The 27,188-nt window shown below is 49.5% G+C and overlaps 1 protein-coding gene across 1 annotated transcript in view; it reads right to left on the bottom strand.

Annotated features, from left to right (window-relative positions):
* Positions 1–27,188, bottom strand: part of MYOM2 (myomesin 2) — a 75,852-nt gene that overhangs the window by 19,662 nt on the left and 29,002 nt on the right. The window contains exons 13-27 of the mRNA XM_027122541.1: positions 23,730–23,857; positions 20,125–20,308; positions 19,189–19,363; positions 17,618–17,739; positions 15,832–16,019; positions 13,829–13,955; positions 12,509–12,687; positions 10,982–11,096; positions 9,744–9,900; positions 9,548–9,654; positions 7,121–7,165; positions 6,427–6,563; positions 2,267–2,411; positions 2,088–2,147; positions 657–724 (exon numbers count right to left, since the gene is read on the bottom strand). Coding sequence (XP_026978342.1) covers positions 657–724; positions 2,088–2,147; positions 2,267–2,411; positions 6,427–6,563; positions 7,121–7,165; positions 9,548–9,654; positions 9,744–9,900; positions 10,982–11,096; positions 12,509–12,687; positions 13,829–13,955; positions 15,832–16,019; positions 17,618–17,739; positions 19,189–19,363; positions 20,125–20,308; positions 23,730–23,857 — 1,937 coding nt within the window. The remainder of the gene's footprint in view (positions 1–656; positions 725–2,087; positions 2,148–2,266; positions 2,412–6,426; positions 6,564–7,120; positions 7,166–9,547; positions 9,655–9,743; positions 9,901–10,981; positions 11,097–12,508; positions 12,688–13,828; positions 13,956–15,831; positions 16,020–17,617; positions 17,740–19,188; positions 19,364–20,124; positions 20,309–23,729; positions 23,858–27,188) is intronic.

Here is a 27,188-nt window from a genome sequence, read left to right on the forward strand (position 1 = left end):
ATCCTTCTCGGTCATCCCCCCGCACTCGGCTCAGGACCACCCTCGCCAACCTGTATCCTTCTCAGTCATCCCCCCGCACTCAGCTCAGGATTCACCGCTTTGCTGACTTGTCTGCTTGTTTTCCTCTCTTGTCTGTGAGTAGCTTGGGAACAGAAATGATGTATGATCGAGCTTTCCCCACAGCCTCTTCTTCTACAGAGACAGCCATATAGCAGGGGCTCGTTAACTTAAAGTTTGTTCCCCAAAATACAGGTTTTTATAGTTAGTAGTGATTCAGGCTTACTTTATGACTGAATTGCTCAAACAAAAACTTAAGAGCATCTTATTCCCCAAACATACCTTTTATTTCCTAAAGAAATCATATGAGCAGCATAGAAATTACCAGATACATTTCACCATAGCATTCTTTCCCATATGTTCACTTACTGAAATCTTAAATAAATATTTTATAAACTACCTACTTGAATCTTCGTTCCGTTACCCCTGTAATCTGTTGACAGAGACCACAGACGAGACTGAAAGTCTGAGTACCACCCGCCCCTAATCCAACCCCCTGCGCTTCACCACCAGTATGACCTGCGTAGCTGCTCCCTGACTGTCTCCACTGTCACGAGAATGGGAGTCTCACTCTCTCCTGGCTAGAACCAGTTCCTCACCTTACAGACCAGCCGGACTTCACAATCTTCTGTAACATCCCAGTGCAGAAACTCAGCGAAATGAGGGCCTGGCAGGGAAAAGGGAAAAAAGTTTAAATAAAGGAAAAAAATGTATACATATATACATTTACACACACACATACAAATGCATTTTGGGCAGAAGAAAGTAGCTGTTCAGTCTGAAACCAAGATAATTTAATAAAACTAATTTTCAGGGCTCTGCAGTCAGTGTGTGCAATACTGATACTGAAATCTCTATTTCTAGCTGGGTGATGCTGTCTGATCTCTCCTTCTCGGTGATGTCTAATAGCTATTGCTCTTTAGCAGGAAGAATAATGAAATATTATATTTTTTTCTCAAGACGTGTGTCTAACAACATCCAACAGCATGGTATAGAAAAACGTTAAAATAGGAGAACTAACTGAGGTAAGATGAAGAAAAAGCCGTTTGACCTAGCAAGTATGTCAACACATGGTATTTATATAGCATTTGAAATCAAAGATTAATTTATATATCTTTCAAAAATATCATTTTTACTTAATATAAATGCAGAAGTCATATGCTAATAATGCATTCAACACAAAAATACAAAGCAGTTTTAGAAAGTATTTATTGATTTCTTCCATATAAATACATCCTACAAAGTTGTAGGAATCATATTGTAGGAAAAAAATCATATTGTAGAAATGAGTAAAATAAATATTTTTGACTACTAAAAATAACTTAAAACAATAAAAATAATGTCTTCATTTTATATTTTAAAAGCTGTATTCTAACTTCTTTCCAAAAACTATAGAAATCCCATATAAGAAACATTTTTCAAATAAACCCTTGGGTTGTAGTTCAGTTTCTCAAATTTATCCATTTTCCTTTGTATCTAGTTAATATGCATTTTTATTTTTTACTTATTTATTTATTTCTAATATGCATTTTTAAAACGGTATGTTTAAAAAGTATTGTTTGTAATTAAAGTGAAAACATCTAAAAGTTGAAAAGTTCACACACTTTTAAGTAAAATAACAAACTCCTGGCTATTGGAACTGGGTCTCCTACCCTCTCTCCGTTTCTCCTAATAATCCCCCGAACTCACCCACCCCCATTCTTTATTCCTTTTTGTCACAATCACTGGACTCCATCTGGACGTGTAATGGAGACACCCGTTCCTTATGACTGCAGGAAAATACCAACACTCAACAATAGATTCCAGGGCTTTTTAAGGTAGAGGCAAGAGAAAATACCGACGAAATAAAGGGAAAGGTCAAAGACCAGAAGAGAATTCAAACCTCTACAGCTAAGAAGTGGTCTGACTTCTCGATCATTTAAAATCAAAGTTAGAGTCGTTTGGCATTAAGTAGGATCTGCTCCAAGCAAATGCTCAAATCCTAAACCTTTGTCTTGTGCTAGTGGTGGGGAAGCCAGCCAACCACCTACCTTGTTTCCTGAGAAATTCCTTTCTTTGAAATTCAGCCTCTTCTAGGACAGCCTTGAATGCTAAATCCAATATTTGAGGGGAAATAAATAGAAATGAAATACATTTGCTTCTCTCTGGTTGAAAGAATTCGCTTTGAATTTTCCTTTAAAGACACATGAAGACCTTCCATGCAGCATACCGTCTCCGATGAGAACCAGAGAAGACTGACTTTTGGCTTTTCCGTCGTGAATCTGCACAGTGTAGGTGCCTTCGTTTTCAATGGTAAACTGATTCATCACCATCTCGATAAGGCCAGTTGACTTGTCACACTTGATTCTGTGTGTCTGGGAGCACAGAAGGAAGGGGAGAATTCCACCGTGAAATTCCTCCCTCCAGTTTTCTCACTAGCACCTAACGGTTGCATCAACTATTGTATCTTAAGGGATCATGGTGCCCAAAAAACACACAAAAAGAAATTTCAGCCACTGAACCTCTCAGTGAACCAAAGAGCAAACGAGGGACCTCTTGGTGAACCAAAGATCAAACGAGGGACATTCGGCGATGAAGCCCTAGGTCTGCGTGGGGAGTGACCTACACACGAAGAACCCAGCAGAAACTCTGCACACTCCTCGGGAATGTGCAGCTGATGTGAGATAACTCAGCACACGGGGGAGAGAGAACGGGGCGCCCTTGGCCATGTCCGATCACAAAACCACAGGCAACAACCAACCATCTCCACAGCCGCGAGGGCTTCAGTCTCGGGGACTCTGGGGACACGGGCATCACGACTGGTCGCCCCCACTCAACACCGCCACCAGCACCAGGGTTGAAGGTGCCCAGGCTCTGCATCCCCCATCCGGGCAGCCTCCAATGGGGACCCTTTCCCGGTGCCGCCCGTCCAGAGCTCACGTCTGCCTCAGACTCTGCTCTCATCGCTTCTGATGAGCTACAGAGACTGACGTGTGGTTGCGAATGGACCATGTCTTGTTATTCCACCCTTGGATACGATAAATGCAATCAAGCAGGGGTCAGGGAGGCAGAAGGAGCACATCCAAAGAATGACTCGTCTTCGATGCAGATGTCATTCAGGGCAAGGACAGCACAGGGACCGGGGCTCCCCTCAGGAACACGACTCACAACACCACAGAAGGGCTGCTTCCTCTGGCCTTGACCCCCCCAACGCTACGCCCAGAATGAACAAAAGCATGACAACCTTTGCTGGTGACCTTTCCTGCAGGCATTCCTGCTTCCTTCCAGAGGAGCCCAGCTGGGATTTACGCAAAGGCTTCCCAGCCTGAGTAATGAGCCGTCCCAGGAAGGTGGGGCTGTGGGGTGAGATGAGCGAGTCATCGCCAGTAACCTGTGGTCAGCAGCCAACAGACAGGACGAGAGGGAGGAAAGGCCACTCCTTGCCCCGAGAGCCTGCACTCCTCCTACAGCCCTTACCTTGATGAGACTATCACAAAGAACTCCTATGTGCGGGTAACTAACAGAAAATGTGTGAGATCGGCCTTTTTCTGACACATCGTGTGTATTTATTTTCACAATGCTCTTCTTTCTCTTTCAGGTGACATTTATATTTTGGATTCCAAATGCCAGTGTCACAAGAGAGCTGAGAAGATGGATATTAGCAAAATAGCACCTTTGTTCGACATCCCTAAGCCCGTTTCCCTCAGCGTCGGGCATCGTTTCTAAACCCTCCTGCCTGACGTTGGAAGCGGCACCTCTGCTGTCTGACCCCTTCCGTTTAATCCAAGTGTATTTCCAAGATGCCCTGTGGCCACTCCCCTGGTCAGCCCACCCTCCTCGCCCCCCGGTCCCCCACCTTGCTAGCTCTCGCGTGTGCAAGCTGCAGGGCCCACCTGTTCCGGGGCCCATTTTCTGCGTTCCTCCTCCGAAGGAGAACCCAGGAATCCACTGCTCTTGAAATCTCCCCTAACTACTCCAGCCTCTCCACACCCCCGCCTTCTCTGAATCGGTGCTCGCTGTACCGTTTTAACACGCTCTCCATTCTGTATTTTTTCTATATCATTCTCTGATTGAAGCTGTATTTCTTCAACTCTGGGATAAGCTCCAGGAGGGCAAGTTTACAGCTCATTTTTCTAGGCTACGGCGGACAATCAAAAACTATCTGCAGACTATAAGCTGCCGTCCACGGGGAAAGGAAGATGAGTGTCTGAGGTCCCAAGGGTTAACGTGATGCCTGAGGTTCTGTTTGATCAAATATGACTTTCAGGTTTTAGGTGAATAAAGCTCACCCCTGCCCACAGGCCCTGACTTCCAGGAAACATAAAAAAATCACCTGGAAATCGGAAACTCCAATATTGTTTCAAGTAAGTGAAGCATACACTGTGTACTTGTACAACATCGCTTAGATTTTTTTCTCGATGGGAACTTGGTGTATATAAAGTGAGAGAGAGAGAGCAATGAACGAGAAGACATGAGCTCAGATTACATTTAGAGAGAGAGGCCGTTTCAGGAGGCGGATCAATTACAGGAAGCCTCCTGATTACGGCAGCAGGACACTGCTCCCTCCCCGGAGACTCCGGTAGTTCTTGGGGGCTGGGCAAGGAACAGCAGTCTGAGGGCTGCAACAGGTGTACCTCACCGGGGTCCTTGAGTTTCTTTGCAGTTTTGAGTATTTGCTTTTGAAAACGGGGAGCGAATTTCAAGTTGATCAGACAACGGTGCTGCTCTGGGTCTGTAAGACGCTCGCCCCCATCAAACATCTGTGAGTAGAGGCGTCTAGGAACCTGCTCTAATTAGGTCTGAGAAGTGAGAAGGAACCACGCTCAATCCAGAGCCTTCTCCATTTTCTCAGCTTCTGCACCGCAGGCTCTGGGCAGGTTTGAGAAAAGAATCAGGCTTCTAGCGATTGCCGTTATGCGGCGAGATGATGTTCAATGATTTTATGGGGGCCATAAATACAGGCTATTATGTGACTTTCACAAAACAGCATCAGTCTCCACATGGAAAAGTCACCTGTGGATTGCTAATTAAGGAAGGAAATAGTACAGCCGTATTCCAAACGATGAGCCGGGTAGCAAAGACATCCGTATTTAAGGCAAGCTCTCCACAGCAGGTAGGGATGTTAATCAAAAGATGTTCTACAAATAAAGTGCAATTACACTAAATTCCATTGCATTCCATAGCATGATCTCTGCTCAAAGAAAATGTCTCCAATTACCTTGATCATGCGATGCTCTTCCATACACAGTATCCATACTGTGGGCTTTTTTTGCAGCCAGGAGGAAACCGCATGCTTTCTACTTACTAGCCAACTCCCCAATTTGTACAGTTCCCCGAGGATGCCATCACTCTCATGGGGAAGACGGACTGGATAAGAAAACTCGCGTAACCTTTCTCCATACACGATTTCTGCCCGAGGGACGTTCGTCTAACCAAGCTTTACTAAAAACCCATCAGACACGGAGGCCAGACTAGGGATGAGGTGCCCAGCTCAGAGGGAGAGTGAGTGGGCCGTGCACCTGGCATGAGCAATCCCTACATCTCAACCATCCCGTTAATGTCCGTGCAGCAGACACACCGCTGAGGCACTGAGGACTCAGTGGGATAGCTAGATAGACACGATGCATTGGGTATCAAGGGAAAAGAGAGCGGAGGGGGTAAAGATGGTGGGATGTGAGAGACCCCAAGGGCACCGCGGAACAACAAAGAAAGGCTCCATCAAACAGGTCGTCTTTTAACTGGGTTCCCAGTTGCGCTGTAATAATTAGACAAGAGGACATATATGGAGACACAACGTGCCACAGGCAAAAAAGGAATCCTTGTAATATCTGTCAGCTTCATTCTACACAATTAAAAGTAGAAGAAGGGCAAAGTGTCTGTATCATGGCATCCTACACATTTTTCTCTGCTCAGGCCAAGGGGGCAGCCTAAAAGCTCAGGGAAGGTGCAGAAACTAATTTCCCAGCCGACGCCTTCCATGGGCAGCTCTCAGTGGGAGGGGGCCTAGGGAGGCATTGCTCACATCAGGGCAAAAATATACCCCTTCAAAACTGTCATCAAGAGTGAATAAACTGATCCACCGAGGATAACCGCCGCCCCATGTAACCTGAACCTTTTCATAAGATCGAGTCTCTAAACGTAGTTGCTCATTTTTTAATTCCAACAGGCTTGGATTTAAAGGCCTCCTGATCTCTCATCTAACCGAGACCAGATCTCTGTACATTGCAAGAATCAACCACCTCTCATTCATGTTGTCAGCCTTCTACTCCCCAACTTCTACAGCTCGAAAAGGGATGAAGACAGACCCAGAATACCGGCTTTCAGGAACTGACCTTCCCAAGTAATACCTGGCCATCTCCAAAGCCAGAGGCCACGCACACATGAACTCACCTCGCTGTCACTGACTTCTCTGTCATTAATGATGAAGCGGTAGCTGGCGTCTGGTGATAAGTGCTCAGCCTGCAGCCAGAAGCGGACCTGGCCCTTATCAAAAATCTCATAAGCTAATTCTGACTTCAGAGGAATTGCTACAGGGAGAAAAGAGATCACAAGTCAATAATGCGTGAATCCTTGTGAGAAGGAATAGCTGTGTACTATAGGAAAATATCAATCCTCGTTATTAAATTTTTGGAGAATGTGAAACCCCGGAGCATTGAACTGGATTATGAAAACCAAAACAAAGAAATGAGACACTAGTTGGCCTGGCACTGCATTCAAAGCCTCCATGCCCCATGAAGCCTTGCACATGCACGGTCTGCTTTCCTGATGGGCCTGGTGACCACAGATGGATATATTCTTTCTGAATTCAATGTAATCCAATAACTGAAGATCCCATTTGATACAATTCTCCCTTGGATTAAACAGCCACACTCAACCCGAAATCCAAAGCACTGCATGCCATGAAAATTGCTACACGTTACAATATTAGCTAATACTTGTTTTGAGCGAATTGTTGACAAGTGTGTAAAAGCTGGCGCACAAAACGAGGCCATCCTCTCCCCAGAGCGTCCCCCCCAGAGCTGCACGCGGTAACGAACATGCCTTCCCAGAGCGCAATCCTGCTCTGAGCTCCACGCTCACTTACTGGGATGTTTTATCTCATTGCTCAGCGTCACCAAACGTTCCATCTCTAAAATTAAGAAAAATATAATCACTGGGTTTGACCTGTACGTTCAGAAGCTGGCTTCAAAGCAAAGCAGAGATTTGACATCACAGCACCAAGTTTAATTTGACGCTGTGAAAGAAATGAGAACTGGGAGTTAAAAGGAGACGTGGGGGCTTCCCTGGTGGTGCAGTGGTTGAGAGTCCGCCTGCCAATGCAGGGGACGCGGGTTCGTGCCCCGGTCCGGGAAGATCCCACATGCGGCAGAGCGGCTGGGCCCATGAGCCATGGCTGCTGAGCCTGTGCGTCCAGAGCCTGTGCTCCGCAACGGGAGAGGCCACAACAGTGAGAGGCCCGCGTATCACAAAAAAAAAAAAAAGGAGACAACTGTAACTTTGAATACTCCCTCCAGTGAATGACCGCCTGCAACTAACACCCTCACCATTTAAAGAACCCACTTACTAACGGGACCCGTTAGGACGGGTTAGGGCAAAGGTTCCTGGGAGTGGGGGGCACTGTGGGGGGGGCAGGTGTATTCCTCGAAGAGAGGAAGACCTCCAGAGGGGTATGTAAAGGGACCCATTTCCAGATCCTCTAATTCCCTATGAACTCTTTCCTGAAATTGGTCGTTAAAAGCGTCCTGCTTCAGCACCTCTCTCACCCACCCAGAATTTCACTGTGGTGTATTATCATGAATTTAAATAATAAATAATAATGATACATTAAAAAGTAAAAATGCACTGCTCCCGAGACTCCCAAGAGCAAGTTAAGAAAAACTGAAGGTTCTAAACCATTTCTTTCCTTTTCCCTCCTTCCTTCCCCCTTCCTTCCTTCCTTCCTTTCTTCTTAAAATTAGCATTTAGAAATGAGACCATGGTCACCAAGGTCTGTATGCACCTGTTTATTTGAAATGAACAATGAAGCAGACTTTCTGTGACCAGAAGTAACTCCACCTAGACGGCTGATCTGAGGGTGAGGGCTGACACCCCCATTAGGTCTCACAGTGGGAGCTTCCATACATCAAATGAGCTAAAGGGACAGCATCAAGGTTTTGCCTGAAATGTACTTGAGGTCCGTATACAGCATAAAATGTGCTGGAAATGCTCCTCCTTTGCAACGATTTAAAACTAAGGTGAAAACGTCATCTGCAAACTTTCAAATGGAGCAGAGGAGTACAGCACTTGTCAGAAGTCTTTAAGGATGTTTTGCTAGTAAAGAGCTGTGTGAAGGCCACTGAGTGAGGGTCAGAAAGGGCAGCTTAAAATGCAGGTGAGCAGCTTCCGGTCCCTTCCCGCCTTGTCTGTGAGCAGTGAGCTTGCCAGGGAACCCAGGAAGCAGAGATGGTGCAGCCCCTCTGCTGTTCTGCTGGTCCCGTGAAATGCACATGGGCTCACCCCAATGCCCCCAACGTCTGCATGGGACCTGCGGACGCCTGCGGCCATCAGACCCTGTCCCCTCCCCACCCGTCCTAGGCATCCCCCCTTGTATCCCTCTCCTGGGACCACACCCTTCACTGCAGCCAAGCAAGATGCCAGCTGATAAGGAAAGGATTAAACTAGCAAACTTAAGGCATTTTAACTGAGGGCCCTCAGAGACTCAGCAGCTTTTAAAGGCCCAACGTGGAGTTTTGAGGGTTCTGTCCAATGCTACACAGTTCCGTCCACATCACTGACTAATCATCGTACAGACTTGTAAAACTGGCTCTGACCAGCACGGGGTGGTAGATAAGGGTTGGACACAAACATCAACCCAGGCAGTGGAAGAATCCTCCTCGCGAGGCCAGTTCATTGTCTGGGGGACTCAGACCCCGGCCCCTGCCTAAGAGAAATGGCTGCTTTCCCCCGGGTCAGAGTAAACCGACTTCCTTCACTTCTTTCTGCTGTTTTCTGTTTATAACAGAGCGAGTGATTTTAACTATGGAAATTAAATATTATTTCACACACATAAAAAAATATATACATATAAATGTGTGTGTATATATATACATGTATGTGTTTTCTTTCCTCATCTGATTATTCGATTATTCCATGTTGGGAGAAAAGGGAGGATTCTTGCATCTGTGCGCCTCTCATTAATTTTACGGACTTATTTGCTAATATGCTACTTGCCAAACTAATGAAACGTAACTAAAACTCATCTCTAAAAGTACAAGTGGAAGGCTATAAAAGCAATATATACAGCAAGAAATAAAATACTCCCGGACCAGTGATTTCTTTAGTGGCTAGAGTACAAACTCAAGAGTTTGTGTAATTTCCAAAGTAATTTTTGGCTTTAAAAAGGATTCCCCGCCCCCAGCCTCCTGCAAACACACACCCCTTTTCTAAGCAAATCAGTCTTTTCTCTGTTAGGGTCAATCTTTGAAAATGTTATAAAACCCCAAAAGGGAAGCCTATGTCCTACAGGTGTTACCTTTCTCATCCAAGACAAAGCTGGAGGACACACCATCCGTGTCACTGACGGACACTGAGTAAGTCCCTAAGTCCACTTTATCCAGATTCTTAAAGTACAGCTTCGAGCTGAAAGGGAAGGAAAGCCGGTATGTTAATTACTGTGTTTGCAGGCGTTCCTAAGAGGTGGTGATGGCCAACTCCAGAGTGGAACTTACTGGTCCCCCACGGTCTCGACCTTGAACCTCTCGTCACCTGCAATGTCCTCGTAGGATTTGCACCACGTGAAGTGAGAGGCGTCCGTCATCTCCTGGCAGTCAAAGCTCAGGTAGATGTCGCCTTTTTCATCCACGCCCGCGCTGATCTCTTTGGTGCCTGTAGAGCGAGAACGCCAGGGAGCATCTTAGGAACACGGTATCCTTCCAAGTCCTTTTTTTGGAGGAGGGATGGCCCAGGCGGAGGGCTTATTTTACATCGAATCATCAGGCTTTGCCTAGGGTCTACCCAGGACAGCGGGCAGATGTGAAAGAGCGAGCCCTCTGGGCAGCTGAAGGAAAGCAGGGAAGTTCAGGTTTGGGTTTTAAGTCATCACATGTCTGTCCACTTCCTTTTCTGCATCCAGCACTGCTGGAGAAAACCCTCTGGGCTGCCAATCCCGGCCATAACGATCCTTTTGCCCTTTGGGATCTGACCCTTCGCCACTCCTGGGGGCCCGGGCAGCGTGGTTAGGGCACTTGTTTCCCACACACCCGGGCTCTACTTTCTCCACTTTTTCCTTCGGGGGATTGTTTGTTTGTTTCTTCCTTTTTGACCAAGTGGACACCTGGCCCAACACAGGCCAGTCAGCATCTGTCCCTTAGGAATCAGAACTGGAGGAGAGATGCCAGCCTGAGCCAGGTGCACACAGACACGCCCCTTGCCAGGAGGACAGAGGAGCACAGAGCCGGGTGTGAGGGTATCCATGGAGCCAATCTCCAGGGAGGGGAGAAATCCAGGGAAAACATGGTTTCCGGAGATCCTTCTCCCCACGTATCCCGTGAGCTCACCAACCCCCCCTCGGAAGCACTTCCCCGCCAAGGTCCCCTCAGCTGGGCTCTTACTACTTTTAACCAAGAGGATTGCCAGCGGCTTTATAATTTCTGATCAAAACTCAGCAGTAACATAAAAGACCATCGTCATCCCTGCACGTTCTACTGCTGAAATGAAGACCCCGCCACCCTTGCAGAATGACCTCACGTGCCCCTTCCTGCCCAGGATGCTGGAGGGGGGGCGGGGGGCGTGCAGTGGGTCTTTGAAGACATGCTGTACTGCGTCTGTCAATCCAACTCCTTCTATAAATGTGACGGGTACCGTCCATGCATCCGCCGTCCATTCACACACACACACACGCATCCCTCCTCCCAGATCACCCTGCTGTGAGGTTTGCCCTGCTAAAGGCCGAGCAGATGAGGCTCACCTGGCCTGGCCTCCACAAGTACCGGCTCCGACGTGTCTGAGGGCTTCCCCACCCCACTCGCATTTACTGCCCGGACACGGAAGATGTAGGTTTTTCCTTGGTGCAGGTCGCAGACCTTGAAAGAAGGAGGAAACGTCACATGTGAACAGACAGATGAAAATGACTTCATTCTTCATCACATTTTATTACAGACGTGTTTTCTTTTTACAAATAGCCTATTGTTCCAGTCGGAACAGCCGTACAGAGGAAGTGCAGAAGGGAAAAGGAGACGGGCAGGCTCATGACCTCACTTGGCGAGAATAAACAGGGTTGCTACTGTTCTGATATATCCTCTTCTTTGTTCTTTGCATATTTTAAAGCAGAATTGAAATCATATCATCTAGTTTATAATCTGGTGTTGATATTTAACATAATTCTACGGGAGTAAATATCATTTCACATGTGATTTTTTAGTTTGTGCAAAATATCATATCATTGGGGCAATATCAAAATTAAACCCATCTTGGGCTTCCCTGGTGGCGCAGTGGTTGAGACTCTGCTTGCCAATGCAGGGGATACAGGTTCGTGCCCCGGTCCGGGAGGATCCCACATGCCGCGGAGCAGCTGGGCCCGTGAGCCATGGCCGCTGGGCCTGCGCGTCTGGAGCCTGTGCTCCACAACGAGAGAGGCCACAATAGTGAGAGGCCCGCGTACCACACACAAAAAAATTAAACCCATGTCTTATACATCTACGGATGACGTATATTGTAATCTGCATTGATAACCAAAAATAAAATGTATATTAGCTAATTTCTAACGAATTCATTTAGCTGGATTCTGAGCAGTTTTTGTTCGTTCAGAAGACGACACTGATCTTGTTTCATGTTGTCCAACTGCTCTCCAGAGGCTGCTGTCCATTTACCTGTCACTCAGGTGCGGCCTTTCTTTAAGGAAGCACATTGCCTTTCTGTCTAAGCCACACCCCAGAGCCCACAACCCAAAGAAGAAAGCCTCTGATGAGGGCAGCTGGGTCCCCAGGTCTAAGCCACTGTCACCACTAACCTGACCCCAGTGACTGGTGAATTGCAGGTGCTAAAAACAGAAGTATTTGGAGAAAGAGGGGACAGAGAAATTACACATCATAATTCTGTCAAATGTGTTCACACTGTGTGTACGTGTGTATGCGTGTTTATCAGATAGACGTGCATCAGCGATCACGGGAACTGAGTGAAGTAAACGTGGGCTTGGTGCGGAAAGACATAATTCTAGTCATCACTGCGGAAGGCACATCAACACAGTCCATGACCGTGAAGTGTCAGCACCACCGGGGGCTGTCAGACGGCAGGAAGCAGAGGAAACCCACCCAGATGGTCCCCACACGCAGTCGTTCCCCACGTCCACGGAGGGGCGGGCGCCTCCTGGAACCCCGCTAGCTGGCAGCAGGGGTACCCGTTCATGTGCACAGTTCCGTGGGTGCTTTGAGCTAGACCCCCGACAGGGATGAAACACGTTCCCCAGAAGACAATGCCTGAGAAGGTGTACCGTCACCTTTAGGTAGCGATGTGCTGTGGTGGCCTCGTTCACGGTGATCCACTCTTCGGAATCCTCTTCCTTAAGGTCCACGAAATACCCAGAGATGGGGCTGCTGCCCGAATACACCGGGGCCTTCCAGAGAAGCACCAGGGACGTGTCCCGGACCTCACAGAACGTCAGGTCGTAGGCAGGACCTGAAAAGTCAGGTGAGCCTGTGGACTAGTTCACGGGTCCACACGCTAGCCCGGGACCAGCAGGTACGTCTCACAGAGAGAAAGGTGTGCAGGAGAGGATCCTGAGGTACCCGCCCACCTGCTGGGCTGGAAACCCGGGCATCACAGGACTCACCCAGGGAGTCTGACCACCCGGGGAACCAAGCTCTCACCAGCTCCACCAGCCTAGTACCCCAGGCCTGCCTGTGACAGTAACCAAGCCCAGGTCCAGGGGAGCCTTGAGCAGTAAAGGCAGGAGGGGTCCCACCCGAACCAACCACTCTAAGCCCCCAAAAGCCCCTGGGAGCTTCTACGGCTTCTCCTTCCACTGACTCTTCCAAGGGGAAAAAATTAATTTCATTAAAACAAGTATCCCCCACCCCCCAAAAATAAAGAAAAAAACGAAAAGCCACATCATCTGGCCACAGAACTGAACAGTTTCTAGAGCTTTTCAGCTTCACCTTCAGGTCCGTTGTTTCATCTCACTTTGTTTTGTTCAAACCGTGAGCATATTATCCATGGCATTATGGGTCCTGATGGACCGGATACAGAGAAATCAATGCCCAGTGCCTGCAAGTTTGTGAAAACAGTTTGAAAATGTGGAGCCGTGAGTAACTGCAGAGATTCTGTCAATGTTCACTTTAGAACCAGAGGCCCCAAGCTCCCATGTGCTCTGGGAGGAGGAGACCTGAGTGAAGACACAGTCAGTAAGGTCCTGCTGTCCCTACTCTGGCCCAGCTGGAGCCTCTCCTGCTGGGAGCTGGCCTCCCTCCGCCCCTTTGGGAGAAGTCCACCTGGCGCAGGCCTGCCCTGGACCCGCCTCCGGCCACAGCATCCTCGACTCGGGGGAGCAGCTGGGGGCGGGTGGCCCCACAGCCTCACACTTCAGTGCTAATGACTCCGTGCCTGTCACTGCCCTACCTGTGTGTCCATGGCCCAGACCACAGGGCGGGGCCACCTAAGGCACAGCTCTGCCCCGGGCCTGGCACGTGGTAGTGGTACCAGGATCTGTGCAGAGTGACTGAAGCCTGCTGGCTGCAGAGGCTGGGAAGGCCCCCTCTCCGGCCAGCCCTGCGTGTGCACGCGAGGTACCCAGGGGTGAGTCCTGGAGAGACCGTCTTACCCGGTTCCGGCGCCGTCCAGGCCTCGCACTTGAAGAGCTCACTGGGGTCCGACGGCTGCCCGATCCCCACGAGGTTGGTGGCAGCAATTCTGAATTCGTAGAGTGAGCCTTCTGCCAAGCCCTCCACCTGTTCAGAGGATGTTTAAATTATAGATGAACCCACAAACGTAGAAAACAAGCTCATGGTTACCAAAGGGGAAAGCAGGGGAGGGATAAATTAGGAGGTTGGGATTCACAGGTACACCCTCCTGTATATAAAATCGATAAACAACAAGGACCTACTGTACAGCACAGGGAACCACACTCAGTATTTTGTAATAACCTATAAGGGAAAAGAATCTGAAGAATACATATATACACATATGTGTATGTATAACTGAATCACTGTTGTACACCTGAAACTAACACATTGTAAATCAGCCGTACTTCAATTTATTTAATTAATTAATTAATAGGTGAAACAAAAGCTGCGTTACGACCCACGATCCATCGGGGGAAAGGGGGTATTCCTGGTTGATTTATAGATGGAATGTGAGGGTGAGGGACCTTGTCAGTAAGTCGAGTACGTGTCTGTGGAAGGTTATTGATCCACCTGCATGTTACAGTCACCACCTTCACCCCGACAGAGTTTGCCTCATTCACTCCATAAATCCTCCTCCCGGGGATGACGTGATGACCCAGGCAGGAAGACAGGCTCAGAGACAAAAGCCACAAGGAGCCAGTGGAAGAATGGTGGGCAGGACCTGACCTCAGGCCCAGGCTCTCCACCCTCCACCCTCCACCCTCCACCCACGGCGGCACCGCACCTGCGGTGTCAAGGGCCCGGGACGGGAAGCATCCTCGCCGGGGGCGGTGGGGAGTGACCTGTCTCCTCCCCGCACACTGGCTGGAGGCCCCTGAGGGTCCACTCTGCCTGGTCGGTGCCACAAAAGATGGAGGGAAGGCCCTGGACCAGACCATCAGCCCTGCCTGGCAGCCCGGCCACTGGATCAAACACAGCATCTGGATGACATTGTCTCTGAACACAACAGCTCCCAAAGCAAGCACAAGTCACGTGGAGCCGCTTTATCCCCCGGAAGGCAGGTCTGGCCTCGTGGAATGCCGGCTTTCAGAAAGCACGTGGGCATTTCCTCCAGAGTTTGGGACCTGACAGCCAATAGTAAGGTGTCCGGGGACAAGCGTGCACAAAACACCAGGATCTTCGCACCAAGCTTGAATTTTGGCAATACGCGTCATACACAATAAAACGCATGAGAAATACGTATTGCATAAATATAGGTATTAGCACAGAATCTTGTACAAGAGAGGGATTAGACCTCTTCTCCGCCTCCCGCAAAAAACCCCTCGCTTTACCACGTGACTCCTGTGAATGAACAGGGGGCCGTGCTGCCCGGTAACCGCGTGAGCTACCGTCACCGACCCGCGTGCTCCGTTAAGTAAACACCTTCTCCCTCATCTCTCTCACGAGAAGCCCCGTGTGGTGACTCACGGGGAGGAGTGGGGGCTCAGGGAGGTGAGAGCTGTTGCCCGCGGGCTGTCGAGGGCTCGCCTGGAGACTTGGTTCTGCTCTTTCTTACTCCCAGTCCGTGTGGCTCGCGCTCCCTGCACCCGGATGGAACGTGTAGTTGGGCAAGAGGCTCACTGGGAAGCCTGAGCACACGCCTTCCTTGGGAAACGGGGACAAACAAGCAGAGGAGCCTCGATCGTCACCGTCTCCTGCGCATCCTGCCCCGAGGCTGAGAGCTCCAGCCACCGGGCTGGAGGCCGGATGCCGCTCACAGCAACACCTGCACCTGCAAACGACCCACCTGTCGGCTCGCCTCCTCTGCTTCACTTCTCAAAAGAAGATGCTCCGTGACCCTAAGTTCTCATGGTGAATTGTTTCATTCATTTTTGTTTCTGTGTCAAATTGCCTAATGTCACTGAACTCTGAGACACAGAATGGGGACCCTGCCCCACAGGAGAAATTGCCTGCAAAAGGGAACGAGTCCATGAGCACCCACCGTCAGGATCCTCTCTTGGAGAGGCGAGGCGTTGACCTCATGCCAGTTTTTGTGGTGAGCCTCTCTCTTGTCTATGTAGTAACCGAGGATGGGTGAGCCACCGCTGAACTTAGGCACCTTCCAGCCCAGGGTCATGGAGTGGCCGTCACAGTTCAGAAGGGTGATCCCGTAAGGATGGGACGGGACGGCTGCAGGAAACACATCGGGAAAGTCACCCGGATCTTAGTGCAATAACCATTAACCTACCGCGGCCGGCTCCAGCATCTCAGAGGGACGGGCAGCAACGGGAGATGGCCCTGGGTGCCTGTCCCCTCTGTCCTGTCCAGGTCTCCCTGCTCACCATCTTCGCTTGTCTTTGTCTCTTCTTTTAAAGAGAGTAAGTTTTTAAAAAGCTTCTTTCATATATATTTATTGCAATTTCTAAATACATCTTCCAATACATACATCCATACATACATCCTCCAATATTTCAATAATACAAAGGCCAAGAAGGACACTTGAGACAAAAGACTCTCCCCCTCCTCTAAGGAAAACCTTGAGAGAGCAGCTTTCTCATCACGCCCATGAAGAATGACAACCTCACCTTCCACAGCCAGCGATGACCGATAGACTTAGGCCAGTGAGTCTTAACTTCCCCCATAGTTATAGAAACTTCAGATTAATTCAAATGAGTATGAATTCAAGTTTCCCTTTTGAACACCCTGCTCAGAAATGGACCATCTTTTCCTAACAGGTTGAAGAGGATGTGTCTCTGCTTCCCCCCTCCCCAACTCCGAGCAACCTACGTCCAATCATCCTCTGTTACCCGAGATACAGGTACCCGGGAATGAGCTGGTCTTATTGCATAATTAAAACATAAATGATTGGCTTTCGTTTAGTAGGAATGACTTGAAGAGGCTAGAGGTAATGTTTGAAAGTCCCTCCTGGGAAAAACTGATAGATTATAATGAGCTTAAAATAAGAGTTAATCTTTTACTATACTACCCACCTAAGTATCATCAGATATGACATTCCTTAGAAATTCCAGTAACGTTATTCTATCTATTGTTAGACGAGAAATCATAATTTCTGAAGATACTTTTAGATTTAGTTGAAGACCAAAAAAAAGAGCAAAACATTTCTCTCAGAAGTGAAAAGATAATACTATGATTCAAAATGTGTCTAAGAGGCGATCGTGGTTCTAAATCTTCCTGAATACTTTTAAGTCATGGGGTCCATTTTATATGAAACAACCAGACCAACATTACACAACACAGAGCTGCAGAGATCAAGCTTCCTAGGGCCCATCACTGCTAGTTCGGCCCCGAAGTGTTCTGTGTGGTCAGAATAATAATTTTGAAAGATCACTATTTATGAACAAAGCCACAGAGTTACATAAACATTTGAAATCCTCTGGAATGACGTTAAGTTCCTTGAGCTAAGAATAGCTGAAAAGGCCATCGACGTTCTGTTTTGAACGCACCGATTTTGAAAAGAGACGGTCACACCCTACAGCATACATTGTAATGGGGACACGTGCACTTGGAAACCAGTGTGACCTCTGATAATATTTTCTATTTTCAATTTGCATTTTACTAGCATATTATCCTTTCTCCCTCTCACACTGGCATTTCCAAGCCAATTGATGAGAGGTTTCCACAGAACTGCATGTTCTCTGTTCAACAATTTACATCCACTTTTCCCCTCCGGTAATATTCTAAACGGCATCATAAAGGTTTGTTCATGCAGAAATGAAAACGTAGTGGAGAACCGAAAGCTGGCACAGAGTCGCCCATGAATTACTTACTGAGGGCGGCCTGGACTCTTATGACGTCAGACTCCTGAGAATTCTCACTCGTCCCAACAGCATTAACGGCTTTAACTCGGAAGATGTACTGCTCGCCGGTGGTTAGGCCGTGCACCACAAACCTGACAAAAACACGAATCGGGGGCGTGAATACAAGGCTCAACCCTTTTTCTTCCTACAACAGACACAGAGAGCATCTTGAACACGCCACGAACATCCGTCACTGGGACTGAAAAGAAGTTTACTTCTTCGAGTGCCTCACGGATGCATATTAATTCCAATCAACACGCCACGTCCAAACATAAGCCAGCAACAGCCAACGACTCTGGGGCTGAAGGGAGCTGGACTCGGGGGGCGGCGGGGGCACCAGCTGCTGCCCGCGGGCCCCGGGGGGCGCGGGAAGCAAAGCCCTGGAAATCCTGAGTGACCTCACTCAGTGCCAAGGCTCCCCCTTCATTTCCAAGCCCTCTGGTTTTGTCTGCATCGAAGCTCTATTCTAAAGTAGGGTTCCTCTCCTTTCCTAAAAGAACTCACGTCCGTAAAACGTAGGGAGAAGGAGTGACACCACACTGGCTAAGATTTGGCTTGGAGACCGGCTTGGACACCTAACAGATTTTATGTCCTCAGTCAAGTTACCTAACCCCGGAAAGACTTTGTTTTCCCATCTGTGAAAGAGGATCATAGTACCTACTTCTCAGCACAGCCACCTTGCACACGGTAAGTACTCAGTAAACGTGAGCAACAGTTATTTATCTCCGAGTCTGCAAACATGTATCAGGCATTCACGAAATTCCTGCACTAGCATATTTGAGGTGTTTTGTTCTGGGAGCTCTTCCTGCACTCGCTGGCGTGGACTGTGCATAACATCTAACTTTAGCGTCAGTTGTGTCTCTTCTTTTCCAGCCACAGCTTTTTCCAATTTATTGGTCTTTAAAGAGTGAAGAGGGAAGGGTGTCAGAGACTTAATGGATAACCCGTCCGCAGTGGAGGATCTGACAGCTATTTTCCTAAGCGCGTCCTGCGGGAACCCTAACACACCCAGGCCTTCCCTGCAGGCCGTGAGACGGGAGCAAGTCCGTGTCGGCAGGAAAGATGCTCGGCCCCACTGCAGGCAGAGCCGCCGTCGCCCCTGCACAGGAGCCTCTCTCCACCCCCTCCCCGGCTTTGTGCAATTGGTGGCCAGAGGGAGGGCCTGTCAGCTTTGTGAACAAAGCAATTTTAAAAGTTCAAAACATCAATACAGAGAAATAAAACACCCTTCCCGTCCCAGTCGTTACTTTAACTCTCCTGTTCAGGGTACGTCTTAAACGCTGAGTACGTCAGAGGAGATGCTCTGGGGCTTTTCTTCATCGACAGACAAAGCACTTCAGCCACGGGGCAGAACTAGCTCCCCAGCTTCCAGCTCTGCAGCCCCCATGTGTGGGTGAGGAACCCGGCCCGTGGTGTGGACGTCACAGGTGTTCCTGCCGTGGCACCTGCACCCGAAGGCCCAGTGGGTCCCGGGGTGTGTGCGTCTCACGTTTTCTCGGGGGCGAGGATGTCAGATGGAAGGGGACCCTGGCAGGCAGCACCTGTTGTAGCCGACGGGCTTGTGGTTACAGGGCTCCCAGACGGTGGACCCGGCCACGCAGCAGTCCACGTAGTAGCCAAGCAGGTCCTCCTCATGCTTCGGCTGGTCCCACTGCACCACCACTGACGTCCTTGTGTTCCGGGAGGTGATGACGCGGCCGGGGGCTGAGGGGACCACTGTGCAGGGGGGACAGGGACACAGGCTCAGCGGCACGGGAGTCTGGAGGCACGCCAGAGACCCACAGGCCCTCCTGTCCGCAGAGCTTGGGGCTTTAGATGAGATTTGGACAAGGAAGACACTGCAGGGCAAGGGGGCACCCAGGAGGTTCCGGGCAGTCCCTGTGCTCTCTGTCCCCAAGTCCCTCCCTTCCGAAGAAAGAGATTCCCATCACGGAATCTCCTGCCCCTGCCGCCCCTACAGACCCATCCACAAAGCTCGCCCAGTGACGCACGCGCTTTACTACCCAAGAAGGAACTATGTGGGGATATAAAATTAGCCATTTAAAAAAAAATAGGACACAATTCTATCAGATTCAAGGGACTCTGCAAGGGACTCAGAAGCAAACCATGGATTTCTCCCCTCGCACAATTCAGAATTTCTCTAATCTGTATCTGACATCTTCTGAGAGGGAACGTCAAGCCATATGGGCAAGAAACGCGATGCATTTAGGGTTGGGTTTTTTTTTTTTTTTAAGTGGCCATTGCCTAAAAATATTGCTAATCCACTGATTGGTTTCATAAAAAGAAGATGGAACTTTGGAGAAATGTTGACCAAAACAAGGCAGAGAGATCTTCATCTCTTGTAAAACGGAATTTTAAGGCAATTGGAATTTTAAATCACGTGCGACACTAACGTCTTTATCAACGCAGGTGCTGGTTGTCCGACACGGGTGACGTTCGGGGCCCATCCTACAGTTTGGTCACTCGCGCTAACTCACCGATGGTGTCCTGGGCCTGAATGGGGGCGGTGATTTCCGACGGGTCGCTCAGGCCATGCTTATTTGCTGACAACACTCGGAACACGTACGGTTTCCCCTCGGCGAGATCGAAGACAGCGTATCGGGGGGACCTCACGGCCGTCTGTGCGTTCACCCGCTGCCAGCTTCCGCTCCCGACCACGGACTGCAAAGACAGGGGCCTCGATGGAGCCATGCCCCCCAGACCCGCGTGGGGGGAGGGGATGCTCCGCTCTGGCCCTCAATTACACCGCGGGGGACCCACAGCCCACGGCACCTCCGGGGCCATCAATACCTCTGTTCTGAATTTTAGGAAAAGGAAGCCAATTTGGAGAAGGAGGTGAGAAACTACCCAAAGTTGGAAATGTTACCAGAGAACATTTTTACATGAAAGCCAATAACCTATGGAAGTCTTCAGGGAATCAATACATAGGTCGTAGTTTTAGTAAAGACAGGATGAACTCTAAACAATTAGAGATAATTGAGGAGCAGACGTGTAAAATTCCATCATAACTGCTCGCATTCCAGTTTAGACCTTTTGCTCTTTCTCAGCTATTACAGTAATAACAAAGGGACAGCAACCTAAATGACCAGCAGTAGGGTGGGTACATTATGATACAAAATGACACATATACACTAAATGTAGCCGTTTAAATTACTGTATAAAGATCTTTACTCAGAGGAGAGGAATTGTATCATTTTGTTAAATGTAATACAGGATGCCAGTTGTACGTATGATATATCAAGATATAAAAACCGATGGAGAAAAAGACTAAATATGTCCCACATGTTAATAATGACTATTTTGCGTGATCAAATTATCGGTGATTTTCATTTTGTTCTATGTAACATATACGTGTTTTCCAAATTTTCTACGCTGCGTGTTTAAGTTTTATCATTGGCAATTACTTTTAAAACTGGGATTACATGTCTAATTTAGTTTTTTCCTATAGAGATAAGCCCCCTTTGTGAAAGGAATCCTGAGGTAGTAAAAGTTGGGTGTACACTGACCCCACTAAGGCTGCCAGAAAGGACTGGGAAAGCATTTCGAACAACCCAGGCTTCTAGAAATTAGATCCCTGTTTAGAGAAGTCTTCTCTCATTTCAGCAAAAGTGAAGTGGCTTTCTTGGACTGACGCAGGCGTCCACAGTCAGAGGCCCCCTTGGGTCCGAGTATGTTCGCCATCTGGAGAGCAGGGGGAGGGGCAGCAGGGGAGCCCTGGGCACACTCAGCTGGGCCGATGGGAGAAAAGGACCCTGGGGCTGAAGGAGGCAAGACAGGGAGGGAGTGGGGAAAACACTGTTTGGGTCTTACAGCCAAGCTTCTAGAAAAGCTAGTGCCCATCTTCTAAGCAGGGCTGGAGGAAGTTCTTGGGGTTCTGCACCCCAAGAACCACAGGGCACCACTCCCTTCACCGCAGCCAAACTCTCAGCACATGAGCCCAACGTGGACAGGACAGGCCATGCACCTTGGGCTGTGGCCACACGTGGGCTTTCCAAGCAGAGCTCACTCGGGGGAAGACGCGTGCTTCAAACTGTGCTCAGATGCCAAGCTATTAACCAGAGCGCCGCCGTTCCTAGCATCTTGTGCCTGGTCGTGACATAAAGTGGAAATACAGGACTAGACAGAGGACGCTGACTCATCCCTGTGTTTCCTTTTAGGCCTGACAGGAACTAAGGCCCCCAAAGACCACCTTGGACGCGTTGGGGCAGGACCGTCCTCCGTGAGCAACAGAGAGAGGTGGGTGCCTCGCCCGGCCAGCTCACTGGGGAGTAGCCCAGTCCAGCTCCCTCCCAGGCTCCCTGCTGCCCCTCCCTCCCAGAGTCCCTGGACACCATGGCTCCCCTCAGGCTGTCCTGGAAGCTTCCTCTCCCTGATCACACACCCTGTATTGCTGCTCACCACCCGTGGCAGCGGGTAGGGAATGCAAGGGTGCCCTCGGTGAGGCAGGCCTCTTTTTTTTTTTTTTTTTTTGCGGTACGTGGGTCTCTCACTGCTGTGGCCTCTCCCGTTGCGGAGCACAGGCTCCGGACGCGCAGGCCCAGCGGCCATGGCTCACGGGCCCAGCCACTCCGCGGCATGTGGGATCTTCCCGGACCGGGGCACGAACCCGCGTCCCCTGCATCGGCAGGCGGACTCTCAACCACTGCGCCACCAGGGAAGCCCGAGGCAGGCCTCTTTTTAAAAGTGGGTTTGCTAGTGGGGGGTGAAATAGGGGAAGGGGAGTCAGAGGTACAGACCCCCAGTCCTGTAGTAAATAAGTCGAGGGATATAACGTACAGCAGAAGAAAGATGGTCAATAACACTGTAATTACCTTGTATGGGGACAGATGGTGACTAAACTTGTGGTGACCACCTCATAGTGTATGCAAATGTCAAATCACTACATACTACACCCGAGACCAACATAATACTGTACATCAACCATGTTTCAATAAAAAATAATTTAAAATTTTAAAAGATTTTTAAATGCGTTTGCTGAAACTTGGTCTTTCCGGCACTGGGTAGGTGAGTAGGAAAATGTCTCTGAAGAGGGCCTGAGAAAGCGCCTTTCCTCCTGGGAGGGCTGACCACTAGATTTTCATGATGCAAAACAACAAGTTAGCACCCAGCAGCAAGAAGTTAACACTTGACTCTGCCCACAGGTAAGCCTTGCAGATAAGTAGAGAAAGCTGAGGGTCATTATACCGTCTGGAGCCTGAAAACCGTTCATTTCCATTCTGCCTTCCTTCACCTTGTTGTATTACACATTACTACTGTATGAGACATATATGCTCACATTAAGAGTTATAGACTTTATGTGTATATTACACGTATTGGATTGCCTAGTACATTGTAATATAAATTTAGTATCACAAAACCACAGTTACAGGATTCGTATGGTTATACAGGTTTTTCAACAATGGTCCACAGCCCAATCACAGGCCAGCGATCTGAATGACTGTGTCACAACCTGCATTTTTAGTGCAATTGGATCTCAAAGCAGGAGAGAGAACACATGGCACGGAGTAAGGATACTGTGTTTGAAATTTAGTTGGTGATGTACATTCATTGTGTGTGCGTGTGTGTGTGTGTGTGTGTGTGTGTGTGTGTCTGCAACACACAAACTATTTCTTCCTACGCGTCCAGATCTAAAAAGTCTGCAAATCAATGATTCTGTGTAACCCTTCGCCATCTGAAGTGTGAATTCCTCAACACGATCGCCACCAAGTGGCCACTCAGCTTATGAGCAAACTGAGAGCAGGGACTGCTGTCCCCCTGCCCACATCCGGAATCCTCAGAACTTGGGAGCCTAGAATGTTCCAGCAGGAAGAAAGCTGGCGGCCGCCTCAGTGCGAGGCCCTCGTGTACAGCGGGGAGCCGGGAGCCTGACTGGCCCCCGCGGAGGGTGGCACAGCCTGAGCGGGACCTGCTCCTCGGATGCCACGCCCCTCACAGAACCCTCAGGCATTCACAGCTCAGCCAGTGTCTGCAGCTTCACGTTAAATAACTGATCTGAGAGCTGCCCATCCTTAAAACACACGACACAGCACCACGGGAAAGCCTACAGAGATCTGCTGCTTCAGGAAACCCACGCGGGGTGTACCTTCTCAATGAAATACATCAGCGGCTCCTTGCCACGGGGGGCAGGTGGGTCCCAGCTGAGGACGACATATGTCCTGCTGATTTCTGAGGCGTGGACGTTGGTGGGAGGTCCTGGAACCTGAACATCACCTGGAGGAGGAATCAACACCGTGAGCGCTGACAGGAGCCGGGTCCGCCCGCTTGCCGCAGCCCATCTTGGGAGCACGACCCTCGGCTACTTTCCAGGCATTCAAGGCCTCACGGATCAGTGTCGGCTTTTGCTTCATTTCTATTCTGGGAAAGCGAGCAAACTGCAAGGACTATTTTTCCAGAGCCAAAGTATAATGAACTGGTAAAGATCGTCCAATTACTTCTGTTTCCAATATAAGCCAATTCATAAGAAAGGAATCTAACCCAAAATTCATCCAGAATTTCAGCTGGAAGTGGGAGAGGAATTCACCCAGAAGAAACAAGGCATTTAACCAGAAATGCAGCTCTGACTGTATGGGGGGTTTGTGCAGAGAAGGTACCAGCAATGGTGTTCTGCAGCAGGGAAGCCTTCCAAGATGGGGGTCATACTTTCTCTAAGGGCCCTCTCTGTTTGTTTTCCTTTCATTATGCCCTTAAAGCATGGAAATAATATAGCGACTTGCAAAGCACATGGCTTCCCTTCCTGGGTAGAGCTGTTCCACATCCACAAGCATCGCATCTATGTCTATATACTTAAAATTCCAGCATGATACCAATTAGCAAGTAACTATAATAGAACAGCCACATCAAAGAAGCCCACTGCGTCTCTTCTGACACACGTCTCTTTTTAATAAAATACTAGGTGGGGCTTCCCTGTGACGCAGTGGTTGAGAGTCCGCCTGTCGATGCAGGGGACACGGGTTCGTGCCCCGGTCCGGGAAGATCCCACGTGCCTCGGAGCGGCTGGGCCCGTGAGCCATGGCCGCTGAGCCTGCACGTCCGGAGCCTGTGCTCCACAGCGGGAGAGGCCACAACAGTGAGAGGCCCGCGTACCGCAAAAAAAAAAAAAAAAAAAAAAGCTAGGTGTCAGGCGTGTTATGTTTGGATGTGAGAACTTTTCATGAGGGGTGGAGGTTTTCCAGACGCACAGTCCCAGTCATTGCGATACAAAATATTATGAGCTTCCAATTAGATTAGCACAAGATTAAGATGGTTCAAAACGTCCCCAGGACACCTGGGAGCCCTGCTGAAGATCCAATGGTTCCCTCTGGACTGCACTGCCGGGGAGGAATTTAACAGCCGCGTGGAAACGGCCCAAACAAGCCTGGGTTTCATTTCGTAAGAGTCCTGTTACCGCGCTCATCACATTTGACAGGCAACAGGGGCGCAGAGGCACAGCCGTGGGCTTACCCGGGAGCATCTGGCAAATGGGTTGGGTTTCAAACAAGGAGCGAGAGAATGTCCAGAAAGGTGCCAAGTGTGCCGGGCAGAGCAGGGCCCCGCCACACCCTACACGCCTTCTCTGGATCCACCTGCCGTGTCCACACCTAAAGAGACCCAGGGAGAGGCCCTAAAGAGAGAAGACACAGATCACCCACCCTTGGGTGGCGCAGACAAGCTTCCAAACTGAGTGGCGGTGCACCTCAGAGGTACTAGATGACACAGGACAAACCAAGGGGACAGACGGGAAATGACGCACATGATAAAGCAGTGTGGGCGTGGGAACACACCAGTGCAGCATCGCCTTTCCTGCACGTTCAGATCTGAATGCCTCACTGTGTTTAGACCTGGCACCTAACTTCGAGACCCAGAGGAAAATGGAATAAGGAGCACTTTATCTGAGGCCAAGACAAGAAGGAAGAATCTGGCTTTTGTCAGCAGGGACTCCCCGATCCGGGAGGAGGCTTGGGTTATGCGGACTCTCCGCCCCACCCGGGGCCATGCACTAATGAGCCTTGGAGATCTGCAGATGACCCCAGCCCCGGACAGAACAAGAGGACATGCAAACTGGCCCCGGGAGCCAAGGGGAGGACCAAGGAAGTAAACTGATGTCTGTTACCGACACTCCTACCGCTGAGAGGGTCCTCAGAGAGAGAAACAGCAAATGGAGGCAAAACAAAAAGAGTGGCCACCCTTCCGGGGTGTGCTGACCACAGCACTGCTGGGGGCGCGTCCTGCGCTTGCCTCTGCCTCCGGGTCACGAGCCTCCGGGTCTGGAGGCTCCGCGTCTGGAGCCTCCGGGTCTGGAGCCCTGTTCTAACGAGCCACGTCAACACCGGATGAAGGTGGACATATGAGATGGAAACATAGCTCAGAAACTAGCTCAGGAAAACACAGTGCTTTCCCAAGATCACACAGCTAGTGGGCGGCTCTGCAGGGGTCCAAGCCTAGGCCTTTGAATCCCAAACCCAGCTTTTCGTTCTATTGACCACAGCCTCCAGAACCTGCCCCAGGGACTCGCCTCTACGTCAGTGAAACGTAAAGTTTGTTCGGAATTGTTAGAACGCCCAAGAGGATGGAATTCAAGAGAATGAACAACTGTAAATGAGTTTGCGGCATTCAGAGCAAAGAATGAATTCAATGCGTTAGCTACAAATGAGCTGATCCAAAACAGTGCGGTAAATGCTTGGATATATAATAGTAGAACAAAAACCATCTCATTATATCTGCGAGAGCCTATTCTGGCCTTTCCAAGAATGAGGTGTCTACTTTTCCATCGAGCAACTCAAGAGAGATAGGAAGATTTGGATGATATTAAAAGGAGAGCATGGATATTAATTTAAATGTTTGTAGGAAGACACCAACCAAGAGTAAAATGATTAGAAAAGATCAAAAGAGGGACCTTCAAGATGGCGGAAGAGTAAGACCCGGAGATCACCTTCCTCCCCACAAATACATCAGAAATACATCTACACATGGAACAACTCCTATAGAACACCTACTGAACGTTGGCAGAAGACCTCACACCTCCCAAAAGGCAAGAAACTCCCCACGTACCTGGGTAGGGCAAAATAAAAGAATAAACAGAGACAAAAGAATAGGGACGGGACCTGCACCAGTGGGAGGGAGCTGTGAAGGGGGAAAGGTTTCCACACACTAGGAGCCCCTTGGCGGGCAGAGACTGCGGGTGGCGGAGGCGGGGAGCTTCGGAGCCGCGGAGGAGAGCACAGCCACAGGGGTGCGGAGGGCAAAGCGGAGAGATTCCCGCACAGAGGATCGGTGCCGACTGGCACTCACCAGCCCGAGAGGCTTGTCTGCTCACCCGCCGGGGCGGGCGGGGCTGGGAGCTGAGGCTCGGGCTTCGGTCGGAGCGCAGGGAGAGGACTGGGGTTGGCGGCGTGAACACAGCCTGAAGGGGGCTAGTGCGCCATGGCTAGCTGGGAGGGAGTCCGGGGAAAAGTCTGGACCTGCCTAAGAGGCAAGAGACTTTTTCTTCCCTCTTTGTTTCCTGGTGCGCGAGGAGAGGGGATTCAGAGCACAGCCTAAATGAGCTCCAGAGACAGGCGCGAGC

Source organism: Aethalodelphis obliquidens, unplaced genomic scaffold, assembly GCF_003676395.1.
Source record: "Aethalodelphis obliquidens isolate GAN/ISIS:26980383/991018 unplaced genomic scaffold, ASM367639v1 scaffold25, whole genome shotgun sequence".
Taxonomy (NCBI): domain Eukaryota; kingdom Metazoa; phylum Chordata; class Mammalia; order Artiodactyla; family Delphinidae; genus Aethalodelphis; species Aethalodelphis obliquidens.